The sequence below is a fragment of the Dermochelys coriacea genome, chromosome 13 (genome assembly GCF_009764565.3).
Source record: "Dermochelys coriacea isolate rDerCor1 chromosome 13, rDerCor1.pri.v4, whole genome shotgun sequence".
Classification (NCBI taxonomy): Eukaryota; Metazoa; Chordata; order Testudines; family Dermochelyidae; genus Dermochelys; species Dermochelys coriacea.
In genome coordinates, this window is record NC_050080.1 from 18,679,602 (window position 1) to 18,698,168 (window position 18,567).

Consider the following 18,567-nt stretch of genomic DNA (forward strand, 5'->3'; position numbering starts at 1 on the left):
TGTTTAAACTGTAAAAACTAATCATACATCGATGCTTTATATAAAGTCAGATTCTGTGTTGTTTATATTGTTATTGGAAATACATAATTATTTTCTGAGACGTACCCTCAACACCTCCACCTGAAAAAGCTCGGGGAGAAGATTCACATGGGTGCTTGTGACAGGCAACTGGAGAAGGAGAGAGGGAGTGGGGAGATGTGCGCTTGTGGTGGAGGAGAGCATTTGGGTCAGGAAAGGGCTTTTGTCGGGGCAGGAGGATGGTTTTGCAAGTAAGGCACTGACCTGGAATCCAGAAAATCTAAATTTAATTACACACATCCTTTGTGACCTTGGGCAAATCACTTAATCTCTCAGTGCCTCAGTGGTTTTTGTATAGAAACCGTGACTATAGTCTGTGACTCCATTGTGGATTTTGTCCCCATGAGAACAAATCCGTCCCACTTTCCTTTGTGATTAACACTGATGACACACATCTGTCTGTTTTGTACAGTTACACGTTCCTGCGGGAGAAGTGGGTTGTGTTTCTGGAGGAGCAATGGGGAGGAAGGGAGGAGAGGCTGGTTTTCATGAGAATTTTGTTTTTATAGGTTCCATTTTAAAAAAAAGATGAAGGTGTGGAGAGATTCATTCCTTGTGGAGAGAGGGTAAGAAGGAAAAAGTTAATCACAGAGCTCAGTCGCTCTAAATAGGAGAATCCTGCATGGCTGGAGCCTCCTGTGAAAGCCCATGGCTATGATCACATCCCTGCACTGGTAGTGGCATTGCTGTCATACCCCTAATGCCAATGAGTCTATGATAGGAGAGACTGTATGGTAGCTTTGTGCTAGCCCTGGTCCCTGCACACAGCCGGCATAAGTGTGCTGCGCATAGGTTTGGTGCCAGTTCTGGGGTGAAGAGGAATGAATCCTTGCCCCCTCCTCGCTCCCTGCATACCAGAGAGTGGGAGCAGCTCCATGACTGCTATCCCGCACCCTGCATGCGAAGGGGGTGTAAGCTGATTGATGTTCCTAGTTGCAGATCGATTAGCCCTGCCCCCACATCTGTCCTGCCCCCAACTTCTGTGTTTACGTACAAGGATGTACACTGAGCACTTGCAGAGTATAGCTCCATGGAACCCAGGAGGGTATGGTCACCTTGAACCAGTACCTCTGCAGATCAGGCTTTTGTGGTCAGCTGGGTTTTTGAAGGGACTGCATCATTTTATTAACACTCCTAGCTAGAGAGAGGCATTCACCAAGCTTCTGCTCTGCGTTTGGGGTCTGGATTTTGAAACTCCTCCTTCCATAAAATGTGGGGATGTTCTGATTTTAGGGTTCTTACGTGCACCCAGCTCTGTTAACTGTTGTAGTTATGCATGCTCTTATTGGATTAATCAAATCTCCCACTTGAGGAGGCAGCATGGGTCACAAAAGGAGTTGGTCTCACCTTCCCACATTTGCAGGATAGCTCTAGTAGCCTGGTGCATTTTCAAAGCAAATGGGAGAAGTGGAGTGGACTCAGTTTCTTCTGGAGCGTTAGATTTTGGCCACTGGGAGAAGCAGGACACCGACAGAGATGGTCTGAGCCACTCCGGCAGACCCTGTGTAGTATTTCAAATGAGTCTTAATGGAATGCACTGTTTTTTCCCCTCCAGTAAATTACTGCATAAGAGAGAGAATGAGAAGGTGGATGGTCAAGAAGAAAACTTCCTGCCCAAATACCAGCGTGTGAAAGACCTCTGCCAGCGAGCCGAGTATCAGACCGCCTGTGAACAGCTTGGGCAGGTGAGGCATATTTAGCACACAGTGCAAGAAGCTATATCAAGAGCTAAGTTTAACACCACTTGCAAACTGTGATAACGTCCTTCACCTCATTCTCAATGTCGGCTTATAAATCAAGTGACTCATTTTTGTGGCCTTTGCTCAGAACTATATTACAGCATTTATGAGATTGACTGGCAGTCAGGAAATTGCTTATTCAAGTGCCTATGTATCGATTCCCAGCTACTGTAAAAGAACGGCCTAGATTATTTTAACGTTCTGTTCCCCAAACGGAATGAAGTTCAGGATACGTTAGTGTTGAAAATTCACATTGAACACCACAGGAAAAATTATTCCAAATGTACATAGTTCCCTTTGCTATGATCTCATATATATTTTTTTAATTATTTGAATTTGAATTTAAATTTAAATATACTAACATAAAAAAAGTCTAATCTGGGCTCCATGTGCCCCATCACTAATACAAATATACCATGAAAACCATAGTTTGCATACACAATTACCACGACTTCATGTGTTAACTGTGTGTGAGAATGAATGCTTAGCTGTCTGATTGGTCAATTGTGCTTGTGGTTTCTATGACTGTTAAGTAACTTTGCTATACAAACTGAAAATGTCCACAGCCCAGACCCAAATTACATAGAAGAATCTCGGCAAATGATTATAGTACACCATTAGGAACAGAAGGCATATCCTCAGCCCCATATAAAGTTGCTTTGTGCAGACACAGAGTGGTGCAAAAGTACCACAAGCCTGTCCTAAATAGGATTCCTCCTGGTGTAGAAGCCAGAAGGGGGTGTTCCCAGGGCTAGGATGCACTGTTTCTAGTAATAGGTTTAGTAAGTTTCACCAGAGTAATAGCCACTAGGGGGCCAGTATGAGTTGGTACATGTTACATCAGCCCTGTGGATGCTTTAACTTGTGCCAGGGGGCAGTCCTAGGATCAGGAAGGACAGTAAAATGTAGTGTAAAGCCACCCTTGGCCACCTCTTCCCCTACTGACAGCTGCACCAATCTTGTGCTCAGTGCACCTGTGAATTGACCCATAGTTTCTCAGCTGTTTGGATCTGACTCAGATGATCAGAAACGTTCAGTAAGAACCTTTCCCAGAGCTGATTTTCCAAGCTTCCTTTTCCTTCTATGGCTTCTTTTTTAGGTCTAACTGCACAAGAGGTCATATTCCTCTCTTTTTCAAAGTCCAAAGTACTGAAGTCTCACTGGTATGAACTTTGGTGCAGCTGATTATTGCCATCATTTCTTTTGAGCTGGTGCTCCACATGAATAGGAACAAACAGTAGATATTTAAAGTTGTCAGGCTCTTGAAGAAGTCAGAGGGAATGTTAGCTATTTCTGTTACAAAGTTTCTGGGGAAACTTAGCTATTCTGTTCCCATCACTATGTATCCTGCGAGGGCTGTTTCAACTTCTTTCTTAGGCTATTCTCTTCCCTGTGGCTTGGAACTTTGTAGTAGGGATTGAAGGGTCAAGATTTTTCACGCAAGTTCAGATAGACACTGGAACTGTCTCCTTGTAAGAGGTTACATAGCTGCATGCACGCTTTTTTCCCTGAAATTACTGCATGTCACTGTCCTTGGTGGGGGTCAGTCTGTGTATGGTAACACACATGCATGTGCACACACTTACGTATTTGTGAATAGTAAAATACTTTTGACATCAAGCAAAAGTGAGAAAAGGGGTCAAATCTCTACCCAGAATTCTTGGTAAATTGAGAGGAGAGGTGTGATACTGGGAGATGGGTTTGCCATGTCCATGTAGTCAGAAAGGGAAATAATTGTTTTCTGCATTTCAGTAAGATGTAATTGGAAGTAATGAGATGATATTGAGCAAAAGAGAAATTAAGTTGGACATCAGGAAAAATTGCCTAACAGTCAAGTCTGTTAGACCCTGGGATGCTTTCCCCAGGGAATCTCAATCTAGTCAACCCTTGCTATAGAGAACATGCCCTAGTGCTCTGTCTAGGCAGAAAGTGCAATGGGAGATGAATATGTTGTCTATGGGCAGAATTTGTCCCTAAATATGGGTGCATCTAAGTGACTTCAGAATAAAGCAAGACAAACCTTGAAGAGGGCATATTATTATTTGTTTGGGGCTGTTGATATAGACAGCCCTGCACGATAGGTAAAATATGCCAAATGCATAACAAATCCCAGTCCTGAGAAGTTTAAAGTGTAGGTGCAGTAGTTACAATACAAACACATGGCTCTTCTACACAAACAATTAGTTTGCAGCAAGCTGGGGTGTGAATCTACCCAGTACTAGCTTGCTGCAGACCAACTGTCCTTGTGGACCCTGCTGCCTTGCATTAACCATTCATTTAGTTTGCTTTGATCCAGTCGTCTTTGGTCTGGGACTAGATCAAAGTGAAGAGGACTAGATCAAAGCAAACTAATGAATTGTTAGTGTGTGGCAGCAGGCTAGTGCCGGATAGATTCACACCCCAGTTTGCTGTGAACTAAATGCTCATGTAGACACGCCCACGGTCCTGGTCCCATAAGGTGGATTCCCAATGAGAGGTTGAGGGCATTTAATACTAAGCAGCTCCTAGTAGCCAGAGTGCTTCATAGAATAGGTGGATTTTTTTGAGATCCTATTATAAAGGGTGGAGGAATGTAGCTTGGTCAGGATTAGGGCCTTGGCCAAAGTCCACTGAAGTCATTGGGAGTCTTTCACTGGGTTTTGGACCAGGCTGTTAATAAGAGAGATGCTCCAAGCACAGAGGATAGTAGGAAAGGTGGTAGGAAGTCTTGAGAAGGAGACAAAAGAAAAGCTAGAAGAGAGGCACAAGTAGATCATTAGGACCAGGCAGGAGGTGTAAGAGAAGAGGAGGATGGAGTTCTGGATGGAGGGGAGGTAAGGAGAGTGTTGAATGCAAAGTGGAGAGCTTATAATTCTCCTTTGTATACACAGCTACCATCACTACAAATAGCATTTTGCTCCAGTCCCTGCAACCCTGAACTGTTAAGTCATTTCTCCCCCTTACAAAATTCTCCTTGAACGGTAATCAGATTAATAAGAGGGCACTGAGACCATTTGTGTCGTTAAAAACCCTTGATACAAAGTCTCTCTTGGGTGGGGGTTTGACACTAGTGAATGCAAATACCCACAGAGTGCTATGGGAACGTATGTAGCAGCCTTCCGGGTTTTCTTTTGCAGCTAGTGTTGCATTAGTTATATCCAACAAAGGACAACTGTAGCCCCAGATGAAAGAACAGTTCAGAATTCATATTCAGAGATCTAAAGGGGGGATGAGCTCTTCCTTCTCACAGGAAATAAAAAACATTTATCCAAACACCTAATGGCTTGCACACAATTTCTTTCTCTTCTTTGCAATTCAGCCTTACATTCTATACTGACTTGGTAAGTGGAAGCTGACCCACTTTTATCTACCGGCCTGCATTAATATGCTTTTGTGGAAGCCAATTATGATATCAGCATTGCTCTGTGGAGTAATCCCAGCAACTCCTCAGTATCATCATAACAGTTGCACAAAGGACTCCCATTTGAGTAATTACACACATTTGCTTAGCGTGTTTCACCCACTCAGCTAGAAGATCACTAGAGTGAATCTAGTCCATACCTTTAAAAAATAGCACATTTCCTTTTTAAATAATGTGATGTGGGATAATTGTGTTTAACCATTTGCTAAGAAAAACAGATGTGTGAGTTGGCAGTATTTCCTCTTCATCCCCTGCTCTTTCTTTGTTGTGCTACTTTTTATGGCTCAAAATGTCTTTGTGTAGGGTTAAAAAGCTTCCTTTTGCACTGATGTTTTCTCCAGGAGAATTTAGAGTCCATCTCCAGTTCCCTCCCGCATAACAGTTCTGCGTGTGGAAGGCTAGTTACTCAGCCCTCCCTCTGGCTGTCTTGTGCTATGCAGGGGGTGCTTTAGATTCCCCTCTTGCAGAGGTTCTCAAACTTCATTGCGACCCCCTTCTAACAATAAAAATTACTACACGACCCCAGGAGGGGGGATTGAAGTCTGAGCCCAAGGGTTTCAGCCCCAGGCAGTGGGCTTTGACCCAGGCAGTAGGGCTTGGGCTTCAGCTTGGCCCCAGGCTTTGGCTTCAGCCCTAGGCCCCAGAAAGTCTAAGGCAGCCCATTAAAATTGGGTCCCGACCCACAGTTTGAGAACCGCTGCCTATTGTAAGAAAATACTCAGGTGGCATAAAGGTAGTAAGGTGATCTGTGGCTGGCAGAGCACTCCCTAGGGCTTTATTCCTGTCAGCATAATTATTATGTTGGAGGCTAAACTGGCCCCTGACTGGCCCCAGGATTAGAGAAGTAGAAAGGTGGCTTAGACCTCCCTTTTTCCCTCTGTTCGCTGGTTCCTGCACCCTGGCAGAGCACATCTTGGCTGTAATTGGGAACTGAACCACAGTGCACAGCACTCTCCTTCAATAGATGAAAAGAGTATACACAGTAGGGCATCTATTTGTCTGTCTTCGTGATGTTCTGGCTCACGGAGATTAATCCTGGAAGTTACTCAGGAATCTAGCCTCTGTAGCAGTATGGCATGTGTGACCAAGTGAGCTATCAAGCCAGTGGAATCTCCTCTGAAGAGTTTCTGAGATCCATGATGCTCAATGTCTCATAGGATCTGGGCCTTAATATGTGATTAAAACAAGAAATAACTTGTTCAGATATTAAAAATAATGAGGCATTGTTGATTGTTTCCAGTCCCTTATTGAAAATTAAAATCACAGAGATTTCCTAAATGTTGTTTTCAAGGATTATCTATCTATTTCTTATTGCAGTATATGATCAGTGGGGTTGGGAGGAATTATCCCCCGGGTTAGATTGGCAGAGACCCTGGAGGTTTATCGCCTTCCTCTGCGCATGGGGCACGGGTCACTTGCAGGTTTAAACTAGTGTAAATGGTGAATTCTCTGTAATTCCAAGTCTTTAAACCATGATTTGAGGACTTCACTAACTCAGATGGAGGTTAGGGGTCTATTACAGGAGTCGGTAGGTGAGGTTTTATGGCCTGCAATGTGCAGGAGGTCAGACTAGATGGTCATGATGGTCCCTTCTGACCTTAAAGTGTATGAATCTTTTCTGTTTAGCCAGAAATAGCCCATAAAGATATATCCTCTGTTGATAACCATTATATTACTTGTATTGGGTTTTATTGTTGACCTTAACTGCTTCATGGAACCTAGATAACATTTGTACTTCCTGTTAATTATGGGATGTGTTTTTGAATCCCTTTCAGTAAAGATAACAGGAGCAAGTTACTGGCCAAAGTCAATATAATTCAGCAACAACAAAACCCAAATACCCTGACACAAATAGCAGTGTGGTGCAGTGGACAGCATGCTGAGCTTGAAAGTCAGGCGATGAGGGTTCTAACCTCAGTTCCATCACTTGCCTGCTGTGTGACCTGCGACATGCCACCTCACCTCTCTCTGCCTGATTCCTCTCCTACCCTTGGTCTTGCCTATTTAGATTGTAAGGTCTTTTGCTTAGAGGTTCTCCTTCATTGTGTTTGTCCAGCACCTAGTTCAATGGGAGGCAGTTGCATTTGGGGCTTCTTGACATTACCATAGTACAAATACTAATAGTCTTAATAAATTAATTATAGAACGTCAATATTTAAATTCAGACACTGAGTAAATTTTCATTCATGGTCATGTGTTGATATAGCTGACTGTAGCTAACGGCTATTTCATAATTATGCCAAGAAGCATCCTAAATTTCATCTTCCTGTCTGTAAGTTTCCCTTCATTCATCTTGTATTTTTAAGGTTTGAATTGTATGCAGTGCTTGATGAAGCTGAATTTGAGCTCAGAAAGATTACTGGTCAGGAGTTTCACAAGTCATCAACCAGTGTAAGGGAATAGAAGCCAAACGGAATGAAGAGCAGGAAGTATTATTTCTGTACTGATGATTTGGAGGAAAGGAAACTTGATTCATCCTTTGCTGATAGAGAAATTGGTGGGAGTGCACAGGAGAGCAACAAAGATAAAAGATTTGGAAAATAAGACCTGTGAGGAAAGGTTAAGGAACTGGACATGTTCAGTCTAGAGAAAAGATGGCTGAGGGAAGAGATAACTGTCTACAAGTATCTAAATAGATGCTGTACACAAGACAGACCAATTATTTTCAATCAGCAAGGACAGAAGAAGAGAGAATGGGTATGAAATAGAGCAGGGAAAATTCATTTTAAGGATTAGGGGAAGTTTGATAGCACTTGGGCAACAGAACAAACTGCCAGTAGAGGCTGTAGATTTACTTACATTGGAGATATTTAAGTGAAAATTAGAGATGCATGGATTATGCATGATTTAGGAATCATTAAATCAGTCCTGCACAGGAGGGTGGACTAGGTGACTCATTCCTGTCTAGCCAGAGGATTTTGCCATATTATCCTGATTAGTCCAACCCACCAGGGAGGAAGGATTGTAGCTATCTAACTGATCAGAGATGGAGTTGCACTTCTCACTTTACTGCCTGCTGGGATGTCATCCCTTCCGTCAGCAAAAGAAGAAACCCCTGAAACACACAATGCTGACTTAAGGCTTAGTCCTGGAATCCATGGGCTTCAGGGAGAGTCTCACCTGATAAGGATTGTGTGATCAGCCCCTTTTTCCAAAATAAAAACATTGTCAATTGAAAGAGAGATTCACTAAGGAAATAAGCGAACTGCATGAAAAAACCTACTGCGAAGATCACAGCTATTTATTTCTGATTGGAGCCCCAATAATGACTTTGAATTAACATCTGTAATTGCTCTAGTGACAGGAAAGCTCTGAAGCACAATAATGCAAAACCACTTGATGGTGATAGGGAATGGGATGGAAATTAAGATTTCTTGATATGAATACAAAATACAGCATGCATCTGCCACTAGGGGTTACGTGCATGTTAAAAGAGGGTAGCTTCACTGAAGAAATCTAAGACATTATTGTCTGCATGTGTCAAGGAAAAGTATCTGTTCCTTATACATCTGCTGCTAGATTTGTGTTTTAGTGCCCAACTATTTCTACATGTAGGAGATACTATGGGCCTTTGTGAAGTGATATTCTAGGATCACTTTTCCATAACACTGAAGTTGCCCATTCAACTGTGGGCTCGGTTTCTCCAAATCATGACGGCTGTGATTAGTACATGTGGGGGAGGGGCTGAGAGCACTTGAGTATGCCTAGCTAAATAGGTGGCAGTGGGCGCCAATGGAGCTGGTTAACTGGCACCATTGCCCAATATGGACAATATCGAATTCCTCTACTAGAGCAATATGAAATGAGACATATGAAGAGTTGTTAACTTGATGGCTTCCAGGCCACACTGCAAAAGCCTCTTATTTGAATATGTGTTCTGTGGGAGTGCACCCTCACTGATCTCGTGTTAACTAACTCCTAGTAAGTAATGTGAGCTTGAAATCCTAGTGAAGACAGGTCAGTTTGCACGTATCATGTCACTGTAAACCCTAGGCTCCTGCACAGCAGGTTGGGATAGACCGTAGTGGAGCCTAGTGTTCACAATGACTTGCTAATGTTGGTTAAAACTACAAACTGCCCATCTTCACTAAGGTTTTTAAGATGTTAATTACCATGAGTTAGGTCATATGAATTAAGAACACGCCAGATTTTTCCTAGTGAAGACAAAAAAGAGGGTGTGGTAAAAGGGGGTGTGTTGCTGCTTGGATTTATTGGCTAGCTTCATTAACCTGTTATTTGTAAATGATTATGTTTTGTTGTTGGGCGGTCATCATTTGTGACTGTGAGCCTAATTTAATTGTTAGGGCACCTACCGCTCTTTGTCTGGGAGTTTGAATTGTTTAAATCACCCTCCATTCAAATACAGAAAGTTGTACTCATTTCCCTCAGTGTGAACGTGCTCTACAGCAGACAGGAATGATGGCAGCTGCTATTATTGCTTGACAAAATGGGTGTTAATGCTTAGAAGCAGGCTCAGGGTGTATTGCAGGATCCATGGGGAGCATGCCACTGAGTGTACACACACCTCTCTGGAAAAAATAGAAGCAAACTATTTCTGAGCATTTGTGGTTTGTTCTGAACTTCTCTCTTTGGTGCAATTGTCCAATGTATGTTTCTGAAGAGTTTTGCTCAGTATCTTTGTGCATTTATTCAGCAAATAGGCCTATTGATTACAAATGTGCTTTTGTAACAAAGCCTTCCAGTGACTTTCACAACAGCTCAAAACTCCTCTGTGGAGATTTTTAAATGCACCAAATTAACGTAATTCTCCGAGTTCACATGGAAGGAGAAAATTGGGCATTTCTTGCTTTCTTGATTAGAGATGAAGGAAGAAGAGAATAAATTGTATTGGGGTACACATTGGGGCACTTATATACAGCAGTTACCATCTTGTCATATTAACTTCTTCATTGCTGAGTCTATGAAAAAGGCTCTCTTTACTGATGCATCATTTTTCTATAGCTGAGTTCTACTAAGCAGGAAATGTAGCTGGTCTGTATATTTTCCAAAACAAGGTTCAGATGAATCAAAATGATTCAAAAATATAGCTTTCTTCAATGTAAGAGCTGGTATTAAGCAAACTGATTTCTTAATTTAAACTTGGGTAGTTACATTTTATCACATTAAGTAATTTTAAAAATACTTACCTGGCGATTTAATCTTCAGAGCTTTTTTCCTCACACATCCTGGGAGGTAAATTTATCCCACTTTAACAGAGGAAGAAACTAAGGACCCAACCCTGCAAATGCCTAACTTTACAAATCTGAGGAGTCCCATGAGATTCTGCGTGTGCTTAATGCTAAGCAGGTGCGTAAATCTGAGTAAGACTGAGGCCTAGGACACACCCACAACTTGTCCAAATCCACAAAAGGTGTCTGTGTCCAGGCCATAATTACAACTCAGGAGTCCGTAGCTCCCAGTCCACCAGACATGCAACGAATTCTTGAACTTTTAAAAAAAAATTAAAGCATACGTTGAATGTGGAGAAACAAGCTCTGGTTGGCCAGGACTGTGCAAGGTCTCTAAACTAAGGTGCCACAAGTACTCCTTTTCTTTAAACTCCTTCTGCAATACAAGACTGGGTTGCTGTTTTCTGCTTCGCTGTTGTGCAAATAGTGGTATAAATTTCAAAGGAAAATGAAAGCTTTGTTCCCAAGTCCCAGAAGCATCTCTCTGTGGGAATTGAGTTATTCTTCCTCATAGAGCAGCAAACTGGTTGTAGAATATTCTTTCACTTGAGAGCTGCTGCTGGTTTGCGGGTTGTTTTTTGTTTGTTGCTGTTTCCTTTTGAAAATATCCCAAAGTTCTGGTGAGGCCTGGAGGCTCAGATCTAGAGACCCTGTAATAGAGGAAAAAATGGAATTTTTCTCAAGAAAAACTACAAGATGAACGGGGGTTTTCCGGTGATGGTAGATTTGGGACAGTAACTGACACCTTTCCGTGTTTTAAAAATGAGCCCTTTTCTTTTGCTTTATTGCAAGTTTGTTGTATTCCTCCCCCCCTCCCCCCCGATACCTATTTCAGTGGTACCAAAAGGCTCTACAGGTCAATTTTTTACAATTTGAAAATACACAAGGGCTTAAATAGAGATTGGATGGCATGAGATTGTATCCGTCTTGGGTGGAAATTAAGACTTTCACTTTATGGTAGTCTAGTCCTGCTCCATTGACTTCAGTGGGAGGTAGATCAAGCCTGAAAGGTGCAGTTGAACACTTTTTTTTTTTTCATGATCTTCCCCCAGTGCCAGAGGTCTGGGAGAAGTATTCCTTAAAAAGCTACTGAGATACACACTTGGTCAGGGTGTGCCTACACTGCAAAGAAAAACCCTCTGTGTCCTATCTCAGTTGACTTGGGTTCAGGGGGCTTTGACTGCGGAACTAAAAATAACAGTGTAAATGTTCCTGCTTGGGCTCTGAATCCATCGATTTTGGAATCCAGGCTGTAGCCCAAGCGGGAACATCTACACTGATATTTTAAGCCCTGCAAGCCCAAGATTATTGGCCTAGGCTCTGAGATTCGGTGCCTCAGGTTTTTCTTTGCAGTGTAGACATATCCACAGGTGCATAGACTGAGGGAAGGGAGGTGGAGGTCTCAAAGAAGTTGCTTCTCTCCTTGTATTGTGTGGGGTGGGGCTATGATTACACACAGGGTTGCCCTCCTGGACTGATGAAGTAGTATTCTGTCAAGCTGGAGAATGCTGTGATTTGTAGGAAGGGAGAGCATTAAAGGAAATAACTTGCCAGTCTTTTAAAGTTGGGACTAAACTTCACTTCTCCATTGCCATGGTCCCAAGATTTGTTCTCTCATTTCTGGGACTGGTCTCCCTGTTGTGAGTTATTTTGTGTAAAGTCCGCAAGGAAACGGGCAGCAGGCTAGAAATTAGGGAGTCCCTCTGCCAGACTTGATAGACTGTGCATTCCAGGTGTAAAGGACAATCGTATGGAAGGCAACTGGCCAGTTAAAAGCTTTCTAAATCTTTGATTTATAACTGTGATTGTTTTGTTACATTACAGTAATAAGCCAACTGTCCTCAAGCTAAATAAAGTGCATAGAAAATATGGCAACTCCCTTCATTCTACTCACCCAAAAAGCTTGCCTACAAGCAAAATCAAATGCAAAAACAGAATAAAGAGGATATGCGTTGAAAATGGGAATGTTGCAACAACCAGTGTATTTTGAGTGTAGATAATTTAACAAATGGCATTTATCCTGGGCTGTTTTTAGCATTTTGGTGAGTCTGGTAAATTTGTGTTGCAGACATGTTGTACATTTGCATTTGTTCAGATGTTGCTACTGACCCAGCCTTTTGCAGATCCACTTATATGGAGCTTTATACTTTTGGTAAGACCCTCAGTGACCGCAGTGATGGGCACAGTATTGAAAGATAGTTTTCGCTAATGACTAGCTCTGTCTGTCTCTTTGTATCCTGTCTGTGGCATGGTGGCAGTGTTCTAACAACCAAATGTAACTTGCAGAAATGGCAGTGTATAGAAGATGCCAGCGGGAAGCTCAAGCTGCACAAGTGCAAAGGGACGGCTCACCTGGCAGCTGCGAGCAGCAGCAAGGGGCTCTCCAATCTCATGCCCAAGTATTTCAGCAGGAAAAGTGAAGACTGCAACTGTGAGGAAAACGAATACAAGCTGAGTCCTATTGGACAGAGAACGAAACTCTTCTCTAAGAAACGTAAGTGACCACACTGCCTCTTCTGTGTCTGTCATAGAAAAAAGGCTTGCTCTTTGCTCATAGAACATTCTCAAGCTTGGGTGCCTGATGTTAGAGTACCTGGATCTGTATGTAGGCACCCGAATAAGTGATCTGATTTTCAGAGGTGCTCAGTGCTTGCAGCTGTCACAGAAAATCAGGCCACTGATTCAGATGTATAAATACAGATTTAGGTGTTTAACATTAAACACCCAAATTTGAAAATGTCCTCAACCTGTGGAACACAAGGATTCTTTGGGAGTAGAATGTTTTGATGCTTTGCCATCCAAAGCAGGGCAATACGGTGTCTTCAGTGGGACTAGGAATTGCCCATCAGCATTTAGTGACTGTGAATTTGTTTGATCATCCTGTCTGGGTGGAGCATGTATTTTATGTACATCCAGAAGCTTCTCTTAGGGATGTGGTTATGGCTATCAGCTCCTTGGATGCATATTGTGGCATGAGAGAAGCCTAATGAGTCTGATTCCCCACTGCCTTCACCTTGTTTAGTCACTTACACCCATACAAATGGAGTGTAAAGCACAGCCATTTGGATTCAGCAGGGTTTGTACCTTATTTGCTCACGTGCAAAGCCTAAACGAGATGCAAGTCTATGATGATTCAGGCCCATTGCCTGTAGCTGCGCAGGGTACATTTACACTTCAAAAAAAACCTGCAGCAGCAAGTCTGAGCCTGGGTCAACTGCTCACAGAGCATGTATTATGGGACTAAAAAAAGCAGTGTAGATGTTCCTGCTCAGGTTGAAGCCAGGGCTATGAAACCTGGTGAGGACGGTGGGTCTCAGAGCCCAGGCTTTGGCCCGAGTGGGAATCTCTACACTGCTGTCTTTAGCCCCATAGAGCAAGCCACCAGTCCCGGGTTTACAATGGTGCCATGGAGCCAGGCTCATGCTCAGAAAGGACCCTGGTCTGCTCCGGTTGGATTGTGCCCCCAAGCCCCGCCAGCCCGCTAGCTCCCCCTGCCCATCTCTTGCTCCTTTCTTCCTGCCAGCCTGCCAATGGCTCCTTTCTGACCCCTAGCTGGACCCCAGTGCACCTCCAGCTCTGGGCAGTCTCTGCTTCCCACCACCTGTGGGGCCCTGCCTGTCTCCCCAGAGCTGAGCCACTTGGGACTGGTGCAGAAGCCTGGCCAGTCTCAACCAGTTGGGGTGGGGCTGGAGGGGCTTAGCTGGGCCCCTCCAGGCGAGTGGGTCCTAAGGAAGCCCAGCTGGGGCAGGCACAGGCCTGGCTGACCGTGCCACTCCCAAGGGGCTGGAGCGATTCCCTACCCCGGGACCAGCCCTGGTTGCGCTGCTGATGTAGTATATTAAACTGCTCACCGTAGGAATGTGCTGCTACTGGTAGCAGTTGCTGATGCACGAGATTGTAAGAAACTGCTATTGTACAAAACTGCTACCTGAAGCAGCGAATGCCTACAGGTAGCAGTTTCTTGCACTATAGTATGTGGGAAATTGCTACACTAGCTCAGCCCGGCAGATACAGCAGGGCTGGTGAGTGCAGCCGGAGGGCAAGGTGTGGGGGAGTGGGTCTCTGAGGGATCTGGGGGGGGTGCTGGGCTGTGAGGGGGCAGGGGAGATGTGTGCTGGGGCACTAGGGATTAGGGGGTTCTGTATAGGGTGCTGGGCAGTTGTGAGCTGGGGTGCGCTGGGCAGGGGTGGTGTTGTGCTGGGCACTGTGCATTTGTGGAGGGGGTGGGGTGGGCATAGCAGGTCCGGGGGGGGGCTCTGACTATAGAGACTTGGGGAGTGTTCGTGTTGGGCAGGGGGGAGCTGTGTGGCATAGCATGGGCCCGCCCCCGAGGGGAAGGGGCATGCTGGCAGCAGAGGGCCAGGTGGGCCACTGTGTATCTGGCTACTACCAGTTTGTAAATAGTGCCCTTGCACTGGGCTGGGCAGAGTGGGACTGCCCATGCCATGTCATGCACCATTGCCTCTGGCTGGCCCCTCGCTCTGGGGCCTGGCCTCCCTGTGCCATGGTCCATTGCCTCCATGGAGGCACACAAATATGTTTGGAGCCAAGCCCACAAAAGGTAAATCCATCTATGCAAGCCATGTGAGCCTGAGTCAGTTCACCTGAGCTCTGAGATGTAGAGCTCTGGGTGGTTTTTGGCAATGTAAGTGTACCCTCAGAATGACTGTGTCAGTAATATACCCACCATTGTGTCTCCTTTTGATGCCTGAGCTGGTGCTGGGGGGGAAATATCAGTTTTTAATCCATTTTTAAAAAAGAATTGTAGTATTAGTGAAGGCACTGTCCTCACAGCTCTGGGGAATAAAATTTTTTATTTATGCACCAGCCAAGAAAGGCACTCGACGCTCATGTGCCTGAGGACCAGCAGGGAGAACCTCTTTGTGCTTCCCTGGAGTCAGGCCTCCTGACCCTATTCTGAAAAGAGCACCTCCAGGTCCCCTCTTGGTCTCTCTGCAGCCACTGCTAATTAATTCTAATTGTTTGTGCTTTTAGTGATGAGGACACTCCACTCTCCCAGTGGAGATTTGCACTGCAACCAGTTTGTTGATTTTTATCATTCTTTTGAAAAATACAGTAGTTTAAAAAAGAAAAAATAGAAAAGAAAACAAAACATTCAGCTAAACCATTGAACATCAGAGCGACTGTGCCTGCAGGACCTATACATTTTCAAATGGCATCCATGATGCTGTACCATATATTTTCTTTACTATATAAACTTTTTCAGAGAAAAAGTATGTGTAATGACTCCCCATTCTCTTCTACCTCTGCCATGGGTTACCAACTGAGAATGAACCTAGGACCTTCAGCATTAAAAGCCTGGGCCTTTACCACTTGAACAAAAGGAGTAATTCTGTTAGCAGTAGTAGGCTTTTATCCTCTTCTGTATAACAGTTACTGCAGTGATTTTATTTTTAATAAGGGTCTGTGCCCTCTTCGTTCCAGAAGCTGCTTACTTCTAATGTCTTTTCCTCACGCTCAACCAATGGTGCCAAGGTTGACTCTTAACCAGAGATTTAATCCAAAGGGGGTGACTCCATTTCTAGTTTCTGTGGCACAGATCAGGTGCTTTTCCACAAAGCCCATTCACTGGCTCTGGTTTAAACCTGAGTCAGACTAATATATATATTTGAAGTACATAGTCTAATTATAGATTAAAGAGGGAAACGGCAGCTCAGAATTATTATTCGTCTGTAATGTTGCTTTTGTCTCACTCCACAAATTCAGTGCCTTAATTATTTAGCAGATTAGTCTTTCTCTATAATGACCTGTTTCAAACGGAGAGTTTGAATTGATTTTCTCCCATTATATTTGGCTTGCAAGATGGTTAGTAATTACTAAGATGATTTTTAGGTGAATAAAATTATTGGTTCCAGGATGAAATTACACAGCTACACTTGCTGTTTAAATATGTGGCACAGCAGATAATCTTTAAATAATACTAGAAGTTGCAGCTCAATTAACTTTTTAAAGGCACAGAAAAGAAAGAGTTCAGTTACAGGGACAGGTTGAAGGCTCTTAATATGGAGAACAAAACAATTATATTTAAGTGGGGACAACATAATACTATTAAATACATCTGCACAGTACTTCATAGACATTAAATAATCTTCACAACATCACTATATGGTGGTTAAGTGTATAATTATATCTCTTTTACTGATGAGAAAGACAAAGGCAAACAAGTTAAGTAAGGTTAGGGTACAAGGGAAGTTGGTGTTAGCCCTGGGATTAGAACACTGGAGTTCTGGTTCCCAATGATATGCTCAGAAGAGGGAGAGTTTTTACTAGATGTTGAGTGATAAGACATGGAATTAAAGTTAAAAAAGGAGAAGTTTTAGCTTGCTAACAGAAAATACACTTACCTACGCAGGCCTGGAAAATGTATTACAGCTCTTAGGAGGTGCTCAGAATGAGATGGATAAACTAATAGAAGGAGTAGAGTACAATCTCCCTAGTGCAAATGAGATGATGGACAAGTTCATAGATTCATAGATACTAAGATCAGAAGGGACCATTCTGATCATCTAGTCTGATCTCCTGCACCACGCAGGCCACAGAATCTCACCCACCCACTCCTATGAAAAACCTCACCTATGTCTGAGCTATGGAAGTCCTCAAATCGTGGTTTAAAGACTTCAAGGAGCAGAAAATCCTCCCTCAAGAGACCCCATGCTACAGAGGAAGGCAAAAAACCTCCGGGGCCTCTTCCAATCTGCCCTGGAGGAAAATTCCTTCCTGACCTCAAATATGATGATCAGCTAAACCCTGAGCATATGGGCAAGATTCACCAGCCAGATACTACAGAAAATTCTTTCCTGGGTAAGTTGAAGCTAATTAGATCACCTCTGAGTCAAAAGGACATACTGAACTTCTTTGTTAGTTCAGTATGTCCAGGCATAGGATATAGAATCCAAGTTTAGGAACATAGGCCCCAAGTCAGCAAAGTACTTTAGTATCTGCTTACGGCAATAATTGGTGATTTTTTGCCCCCCGAACCTTCTCTTTATTTAAAAAAAAAACAAAAAAAACACCCACATGACTTTAAGTTCAGGTATAGTCATAGTCCGGTATAGTCATTGTTTGAAAAATGAATTGTTAATACAAAAACAATTTTTTTTTAAAAGTGGAGTGGGATTGTGGGAATGGAGACCCTAGTGACTTCTCAAGTAAATGGGATCATTTGCAATTTTAAAGCCATTTACACTACTGTAGACCTCAGTAGGGAAGCATTTTCAAAATAATCAGCCTAGGGAGACTAACTGGAGTTTAATGATCAAGTTATCACTTCTTGTTTCTTGAGTAAAACAACCGGGCTTTGATGCTTTACGTTTCCCACAGCCAGTCTTAGTAGGGCATGGTGTTCAATGGAACGGGTGAGCTAGTGTCAGTTGACATGGATTGTCTGGAATGGCATCAGGAATTCTTGCACATGCTGTCACAATGTGATTTATTAGGTAATTAATGTGTGAGTGGGCACAAAGTGACACAGGTCAATGTAACTTTCCGGTTTGTTATTTTAAACAGCCTAAGTGGAAAGCTGGCTCATAGGATTGAAAATGGTTAGGGCAGGAGAAAATGGTATAACTGAAAATTGAGCCTTTTTCTCCTCCAAATTGGTAAAATGCTGCAAAAAGGGTGATCCAGATGCTAGTGCTGGGTACTTGGATTTTTATGACATATTTCATGTTTCTTAGGATGGGAACTGGAAAGAATATGTACTCTTTGACACACTGGGCTGGGTAGAACATTATATCATGAGGAACAATTTCATCTGATGGAGAACATATACAGAACTATTGGGTGCCCAGGGCATGCAGGATCAGGCTCCAAGCCCATTCCAGTGCCTAGCAAATGCTGCTCACTGAAACAGAAAATACAAGTTAAAAAATTAAAACAACAATTCCAAACTGAATTAGACACCTGACCTACCCCTGTCAGCAAGAGCGAGTATATTCTGGGTTAGTGATACTCAGCTGCTAGGCCTAAAATCAATCTGGGAGAACCTATAAATTTATAGCTAACCTGAAATTCCTTCATATATTGGGAGCAAGGAAAAAGGACTTTCAGCAGTGTGTGTTCTCTGAGTGTACCTGCTTTTTAGTGTGAGTCAGGGGATGTTCTTTGAATAATTTGTATTTCTCTGTCCTCTTAATTTCCT

At 43.2% G+C, this 18,567-nt stretch overlaps 1 protein-coding gene across 11 annotated transcripts in view; it reads left to right on the top strand.

Moving 5' to 3' along the window:
* Positions 1–18,567, top strand: part of SULF2 (sulfatase 2) — a 238,962-nt gene that overhangs the window by 198,781 nt on the left and 21,614 nt on the right. For all 11 annotated transcript variants that reach the window (XM_043495701.1, XM_043495703.1, XM_043495702.1 and 8 more), the window contains 3 exons: positions 588–644; positions 1,634–1,763; positions 12,693–12,900. In XM_043495701.1, the coding sequence (XP_043351636.1) occupies positions 588–644; positions 1,634–1,763; positions 12,693–12,900 (395 nt within the window). The remainder of the gene's footprint in view (positions 1–587; positions 645–1,633; positions 1,764–12,692; positions 12,901–18,567) is intronic.